Source organism: Poecilia latipinna, unplaced genomic scaffold (assembly GCF_001443285.1).
Source record: "Poecilia latipinna isolate Pla-1442-1.1 unplaced genomic scaffold, P_latipinna-1.0 Scaffold1429, whole genome shotgun sequence".
Taxonomy (NCBI): Eukaryota; Metazoa; Chordata; class Actinopteri; order Cyprinodontiformes; family Poeciliidae; genus Poecilia; species Poecilia latipinna.
In genome coordinates, this window is record NW_015114045.1 from 113,709 (window position 1) to 122,076 (window position 8,368).

At 40.0% G+C, this 8,368-nt stretch overlaps 1 protein-coding gene across 1 annotated transcript in view; it reads right to left on the reverse strand.

Annotated features, from left to right (window-relative positions):
- Nucleotides 1-264: 264 nt before the first annotated feature.
- The window catches only part of b3gntl1 (UDP-GlcNAc:betaGal beta-1,3-N-acetylglucosaminyltransferase-like 1), a 25,055-nt gene continuing 16,951 nt past the window's right edge, over nucleotides 265-8,368 (reverse strand). Inside the window, exons 9-14 of the mRNA XM_015057025.1 lie at nucleotides 7,097-7,192; nucleotides 5,270-5,394; nucleotides 2,948-3,083; nucleotides 2,801-2,869; nucleotides 2,601-2,675; nucleotides 265-1,991 (exon numbers count right to left, since the gene is read on the reverse strand). Of these exons, the coding sequence (XP_014912511.1) occupies nucleotides 1,911-1,991; nucleotides 2,601-2,675; nucleotides 2,801-2,869; nucleotides 2,948-3,083; nucleotides 5,270-5,394; nucleotides 7,097-7,192 (582 nt within the window). The 3' untranslated portion in view covers nucleotides 265-1,910. The remainder of the gene's footprint in view (nucleotides 1,992-2,600; nucleotides 2,676-2,800; nucleotides 2,870-2,947; nucleotides 3,084-5,269; nucleotides 5,395-7,096; nucleotides 7,193-8,368) is intronic.

Below are 8,368 nucleotides of genomic sequence, written 5' to 3' on the forward strand. Positions count from 1 at the left end.
TTTTCTTTTTTCAAAAGCTTTTCTTTTTTCTGGGTTTTTTTTTGGGAAATATAAAAAAAAAAAAAAAAAAAAAAAAAAGATTAGAAAAACTGGACTCTGTCGTCTGTTTTAACCATGATTGTGACTTCTTTTTAAACTTCTGTGGGCAGATTTACAGTAACTCTGACCATGTTGCTGACCCAGAAAAAAAAACCATGGGGGGGAGAATTTGAAGGGGAAGATCTGTTTACCTTTGGGTAAAAAAAAAAAAAAATCCATTCTTTCTGTGGGGCAAAACAAACCACTTTTTGTGTTTATGTATGACAACTGTGCCCTCTTAAAAAGGTTATTGTTCTTTAGATTTCATAAGAGAGGCAGAGAAAGAAAAGCAGAGTTGAGCAAAAGTCCATCTTTGTTCATTTGGAGCAGATGTGTATGAGTGGATCTGATTTTACACGGTTGCATCAGACAAAGGACTTGTTTCGAAATCCGGTCATAAAAACATCCCACCCCTAAGAAGCTGCACATTGTGTGATGAGACTTCCTTTAGAACATGTGTTGGGCTTCAGTATTTCACTCGCAAAGTCCAAACTGGGCGTTAGGAACATGAAAACAGTTTCCAGATTTTTAAATGGTCGTTAATGACGCTGAGGTTATCAAACAAGACAGCTAATAGTGCTACCTCTGAAAAGACACACATTAAGAGGAAAACTGACCCAAAATATTTGTCCTCTTGGACAAAATATATATATATTTTTACAGGTGAATCTGAATAAATTAGAATTTCATCATAAAATCCACTTACTTACATAATTCAATCCAAAAAAAATTATGAAAAGTAATTAAAAACAGAGCGATGAATTTCAATACAAACCCAGATTTTAATTCAACAGAAAATTATAATCTAACATAAAAGTAATGCTATTGCCATGACTGCTGACTTGACTGTTGTCCAAGATGCACTAGAAAAGGTTAAGTCACTGAAGTCCATTTCTAATGATGCTGCATATTAATGGAAAGTTCAGTGGGAGGAAAAAGTGGCCTGAAAAGAATATGAATACTGAGCGTCATTCCTTGTGGTAAATCACCTTTAAATGAGAAACATCAGAAGAATCTCGTCTGGTTTAAAGAGAAACCTGCTGCTCAGGTGTTCAGAGTAAAGTTTGCATTTTATTTGGAAATCAAGGTCACAAAGTCTGGAGGAAGAGTGGAGAGGCACAGAGCCACGTTGGTGGACGTCCAGTGTGACGTTTCCACAGTCAGTCAGTGATGTTTCATCTGCCACAAAGTATATAACAAATCTAGTTGAACTAAGTTAGAGAAATAAACTTTGTGATGAAGTTCTTAGTCATTGAGATGCACCTGTAGTCACTTTCATGAACTTTTAGAAATAATAAATCAACCTTTTCTACACGATCAACAACCTGAGTAAGTTTTCCACAGGGGTTGCTTGGTTCCTGGGCGGTTTCACGCTTTATCACTTCATATATCTTATGAAACCTGTTTCGCTTTCGCAGTTTCACTCTGATTCCGCTTAACCAGGAAAGACAAAACGTTAAAGCATGTTTCCCTAAAACGAGGAATTTACTGTAAAACCTCCACAGAAAGAGCCAAAAGTAACGAATTTGAAACGGTGGAAAAAGAGAGAGAAGCAGAGAACCAGACCTGTTAACCTCGCCAAGTTAAACTATCAGGACTCGAAATTCTTTACCTTTTTACGCAGCGAGAGGCCCTTTTTATTACACAACATAAACTTCTCCATTCCTCTTGTTTTTGTCCTCCAATCCTGTGCTGCTGCTTTCGCTTCACCTCCCCGTTATAAACACCCCATCTTCTGAGTTTGTGTTTATGTTTTCATAAATCAGTCTTCTGCATTCCTCTGTCTGTTTAACCTGCGGGGCTCCTGTGGTCTCCTGCAGCACGTTGAGCCGTCAGTTGAAATGATAGTAATCCGTTCCTTCCCTCAGCTGCAAAGCGTTGAGGTTTTCCTCCAGGACTCCTCCTGTCATGTCCTGCGGACGCAACCACAGCAAACGTGAAGCTCGGCCTAACGCAAACAACAGGAGAAGGATCAAACGACGGACATGGAGTAGAGGCGAAACGTTGCGACGCCATTTAGCAGCTTCGTTTTGTGTTGCTTTTTGCATTAAATGTAACACAACAGTTTGACAAAGGTATTTAGGTCTGAAATCGAGTCCAGACTTCTGTGCTTTTGAGTTTGATTAACTCTCTTAAGTTCCATAATTGAGCATTTAGAAGACCGTATAGGTGGGGTCACTTCAGATCTGAATCTAAATCTTTCTCAGTGATAAAAAGTGGGAAAAAAAAGCTGAAAAATACGAATTTCAGTAAAATTGTTCAGCTTTAATAATCAAACGTAAACGCTTCTTACTACGTTTCATGATTTAAAGCATGAGATGTTAGCGTAAGCATCCCATGATCAAAAGATCAGGCTGCCGTCTCTTCCCGTTTCCTGACAGCCTCGCCGTGTGTTTGTACGTTTCACATCCTGTGCAAGGCACACGCCCTGAATCATTATGTCGTTAGGCTGGAAAACAGGCCAGAGGGACGCGCGGTCAGGAACAACAAGCGTGCAACACGCAAACACGATCCGGGCTCACCAGTTTAACGCAGATAATGAAGGGGCCCGTGGCCTCTTTGTAGTGCAGGACGGGGACCGTAGGCTTTGGTCTCTCCTGGAGTCGTATCAACAGAAACATCCGTAAACATTAAACAGTTTATACGTGTTGGTTAAATGTTAAGAATCAAAGACCTTGCGGATTTTTTTTTCTTCTCTTTTTTCTTTCTATGTTGATCTCACCTTGGACTCCTCATATGTGTAGAAACGCTTCTGAATTTTGTTTTCATCCACGTCGCAGAACGCTTTGACCTAAAGAGAACCAGCGAATGCATCAAAAACGCAAAAATAAGTAAATCGATAAATGACTCGGCTGGTGTCCCACATCACCTTCTTCTGATTGATCAGGCTCAGGCTTCGGTAGAGCTTCCTCCCCTGCTTCCCGGCGTTCCAGATGGTGAAGTTTTCCCACTGGCTCAGGACTCTCTCCTGCAGAAAGTCGACGCGCAGCTTCCAGATAGTCTCCCTGATCGCAGAAAAGAGAAATGTGGTCATAATCAGGATGCTATTCAAACTTAAATAACAGCAAGTTTGTAAGATCAATCAGTACAAATTCATTTTGTAATAAATATTTCATTCCATTCTTTTTACGGCTCTTTTTAAACAGACATAAATGTATTGAATTACAAATGTGTTTGATAACTCTGTACCACTACGACACACTTAAATACACCAATAGCTTCACATGTTTGCTTGGCCAAACATGTAAAAACTGACTGAACTTTAATTTGTTCAGTCAGGAGTGTAACAGCCACTGTAAATCAAATAATAAAGAAACTGGAACCAACAGTTTCTTTATTATTTAAAGGGTTTGCAAAGGGGAAATAGGAAACTTAATACAGTAAAATAAACAATACAGCAAGCTGTGTTTCAGAACACCAAGCGCAGAATTAGACTTAACAGATCTGCCCTTATGGATCTGGCACGTTGTCAGCAAAACCCAATCTAGAAATGTTTTCAATATCGGGACAGATGCAAATATTAATATCGGATTGGTGCATCTCTCCTTTAGTTGTTATAAAAATGCTGTAAACATAAAATATAACTTAAAAGACATTTTACGTCACAATTTAATGCTTTGAAATTGTGTCTCTGTCTCTTTAAGAAGCTCCTGCTCTTTCCAACCAGTCATAGTAACTTTCTCCATTAAGCCTTTAACGATGCTTTTAGGAGGTCACCACCAGGAGTTGGTTAATTGCTGCTGCCACTAGTCTGGAGGAGCTCCGTGACAAAGGCGGCAGCCGATGAGCGTTTATGCGCCCTGAATGGTTGCCTCTGGAGAATAAAGGATTTGTCAAACATAAACAAAAGATTCAAAGCAAAACTCCATGTATGTTCTAGAGGAGAGAATAACATTATAACATGATGTAAAGCTTGAAAAAGTCAGTACAGTCCATTTAAGAAGAACTAAGGAAGTACTTTGACTTGTCATCTGATGCTCTACCAAACGTTTTCTGTAACTCAAAATATGCCCCAATGTTTTCCCACTGCTAACATTTACATAGAACTGAAAGTATAACAGCAGAAGGTGTTTACACCACAGTGATGACTGACTGCGTTTATATCAGAGACTAAACACGGTTGCTGGTCTTCAAGTGCGCTGAATCGCACACACATGCAAAACTTGATGACAGCAGGCAGAACGAAAACGATGAAACTAGTATTTGTGCTCTTTACACCTTCGCTGAAACTGAGCAATTACCTGCACACATTCGACCGAAGCGCTTTCTCCTTATTTTTCAAAGTGAAGCTTCTTACTGCGTGTACCAGCGGGCCTCATATGACAAACAAGAGCCTGGGTGGTCTCAAGAGGTTTTCTTTGCTTCTTTCCTTACAGCCATTGACTGCAAGACACGGCAGCAATACGGGAAGGATCCACTAAACACACAGCTGCCACTCACTTTCAAAGACCAAAAATAAAAGCCTTTTATGTTAGTTACTGTCTGACATTATCCTTAAAAATAAAAAGACTTTTCTCCTCACATAAGATCAGCTGCACTGTTTGGCAGACAGAAATAGGGCCACGGTTTAATTTGGCTGACTTGAGGAAGTAGGTAAGCAGAGTGACAGGGTGTCAAGAGAAGGGGGGAAAGCGGAAAGTAGACATGCCTGAAATAGACCTCCCAAAAGAGACGGACGATGAAAAACACAGAGAAGGATGTGCATCAACACCAGGCAGATAAATTAGACTCGGGAAGGAAGGAGGGATATAAAGGAAGCTCATGTCAGCTTTCATTTTACATTTAAAGACACGCTCGCATGCATGGGACACCTGCAGACTCCACACGGTGGAGCTCAGGCAGCAGTGAGCCCAACACACAGCATCCCAAGCACTTCTGTTCACACCAAAACACGATTTTCTACGAGCAGCGTTCAACGGATGGTTAACATTCCAGGCGGAGAAGACCAAGATTCCTGATCTGAATGCTGGGAAAGTGACTGGAATGCCAAACACATTGTCATAAAATCTGAAAAGTCCGCAAAACATCTCATGAGCGTGTGTCAGCGGGGAGCATTTGGGTTCATGCGAGAGCCCTGGGAAACTCAGGGACGGCAGTGGGCAGCTGGGTGTAGGTGGAGGATCAACACTGTGACCAAGCATGTGCGTGCGAGAGAAACTCAGTGGGAAGGAGGGGGAACGGTGAGACTGACTCGGTCACAGAATGAGTCGCAGCCGCCTCGTGGTACCGATAAACCAGCAGGCGCTGGTCCAGCCTGAGCGGAGAGCCTCCCTGACGAAGGAACTGGTAGAAGAAGAGCAGATCCTCTGGGACTCCCTGGAGAGAAAACAGAGAGATTGGAAGTCTGTCAGTAAAGATGCAGCATGTGCTGTCAGTAGTGAGGCCTGTTTCACTTTCAACACAACTAAAAGTGATGGAGATAATGATTTTTATGTGTTTTTCAGTCACACAGAATCACTTTCTAGCCCAATCAAGTAACTATGTTACCTTCAGTTGCCATAAAAAAGTAATACGACTTCTTAAAATTCGGAATCCGTCTCTTTAAAAACTCTTGTTCCTTCTGAAAAGTCATCACAACATCGCTCCTCTGTTGAAGCTTTATGCCATGTTTAACAACGTCTTTACCAGCGTTTCAATGAGATCTACCTCCTATAATGAGCTCAGCTGATGTGCCGTTCCATCAGGAGTTTGCTAATTGCTGCTGACTAGTCTGAAGGAGCTGAGCGAGGGGAGGACTGCTCCAAAGAGGAGGTGGTGCTCGGTCCCACCAAGCATTTTGCAGAGCTGAATGGTTGCCACGGGAAATTGAAGGTGTGCATGAACGAATCAAAGCCACACTCTAGGTATGATTTCGATGAGGGAATAACAATATAACATGATGTAAAGCTTTAAAAAGTGTATTTTACATAATGTGTAAATTATGTAATTTGCCCCTTTAATTGTGGTAAATAATTTTTGCCACCCAGCATTTGCGTCACATGATGCAACAGACTTTGTACATGTATCCATATGTGAAGCAATAAGCTCATTTTGTGAAACATCAACTGTGTTTTAGTGTGTAAAGACAGATGCTACTTTGTGTCATTTTTCTCTTTTTCTATTTTTAATGATCATCTGACCATATTGGGCTGAAGGTTCAATGACTCCATATATGGTCTAAGAGTGACCTTCAGTGGTTAAATAGCTAAATTACCAAGGGTCTGAAAGGGACAGACCCCTTATACTGAGAAATATCAACGCATACAGAAGAGCAGAGCTGCTGCTTCTCCACATCGAGAGTTTAGGAGGTTTAAGTTGCTGACAAGGGCTTTTGATTAGCATAAGGTAAAAAAAAATGTGTACAACAAACTGTTCTAAAAGATAAATAGGAGTTTTTTTTATTGTAATTAGTCTATTGACAAGAATTAGTATAATGGTCAGTAAATGTAACAGTGTATTACTTAAATTTGTCTCTTCTTGTGTAAGTTTTCTTTAGAAACATCTTTGTTGATCCAACATATGCAACACAAAGATCCCATCATTATATAATCACCAGTGATAAAATTATAATCAGCAAATATTGATGCCATTAACTTACATCTTCTGTCACAAATATTGTTGCAAAAGCTAAAGACCATAGTTACTATCAGATAAACAAAAACACTGGAATTTATGGGTGTTTCTGTTTATATCGTCATTATGAACCGTCTTAATTGCTACAATGTTCGTTCTAAGCTAACGTTATCCACTCATTTCAAGAGAATGTACTGTGTGGGCTAAACAATTATAAAATAAAAAAAGGGGGAAAGTTGATCCTTATTACTTTTCTGTGTATTTTACTTTCTACAAAGCAGCACTGAACTTGAAGCAGATCGTCGATGCCGGTGTGATTTTGTTCTCTTCCCCCGTTTATCTGCATCTAATTCAGTGAAAACTCTCTGCTCAGGAGAGAAAATGTAAACAACAATCCAAACATTGTTAGAAAAAAATGTGTGTTAAACAAATGAGATTAAGGAATGGTGTGAGAGTTGAATCTCACCTTGCCTCCTTCATCAAACAATCCGACTTTCATGAACAATTTCCTTGAGCAGAACCATGTTGGCATGACGACCGTGGGCCCATGCGAGGTGTATGCCTAAAACCAAATGCCAGGTCCAGATATAAAACAGGCAAGTCAGATAAATACACAGAATCAGTTTCTAAAAGTAACAAAAAGACAGAAAACAAACGGGGGCATTAGAACGTGTGATAACACAAAACCTAGAACAAAAAAACAAGACAAACCAAAATCATGACGAGCATTTAATAAAGCAGCTATACTCTCTGTTACTGTGGTTGTGGAAAATAATGTCTCTGCCTCAGAAGGGTTAGATTTCTCATCAGCAATAAGGTTTATGGAACAGTTTCCTAGATTCCTGAGAAGTACAAAAACTTGGTCAGGAATAGCCGTGTCCAAACCCAATAACAGAAAATAATGAGCCATCATCCTCAAGACAGAAACTTGGCATTAAGAAATCAGTGTGAATCAGGAGTTTTCAATATTGAGCCTTTTCATTCACATGGTCTGAAATACAACTACAGGTACATGAACCAAAGAGCTGTGCAGCTTTGAGAAAGTTCAACAGAAATTTAAAAAAAAAGGACATCTTGGACAACAAACTGTCCTGGGACACAGCTGAACATTTCCCAGATTAAAATAGACATTTTATGATCAGCAGTGTTACAAGACTCACATATTTAAGGGTTACAGCAGGAATTACAGGTAGATCTCAACATATGATGATAATAATGAAAATGTAATTTATTTCACTAGTTTAGCTAAGAAGGTGAAACTCATGAATGAATTCATTAGGCTATTAGTAATGCAAGTCAGGCTTACAACAAAGAAGAAACCCAAACTTCAGTGTCTCAGTAAGTCTGAATATCAGGCAGCGTAAGATTAATAAAACCATATTATAAAACAGTCGCTCATTTCGATGATGGCACTTCATTTGTGAGAATTTCTGTATCAGTTTGTTGTACGAAAAAACTCAGGTCCGCCTAAAAACCTAGGTCTCGGTTCGGCTTAAGTGAACTCTGGCGCAGTTTGAATGTGTGGGTTCCAAATGTGTGGATGCAAGCGGACCGGATGCCGCTCCAAAAGCAGGAAGCGAACTATAGTGTAGGGCATTCTGGGTAAATACGACCAAAACTAATAAGCGAGTCCAGCGCTAGCGGAAGAACTGGCTCCTGGTCTTTTACCAAAGACGAGAGAGAAATCCTACAACTGCTAAAATTTGACGCTACTCCATTTTTGTTTATATTTCATGAA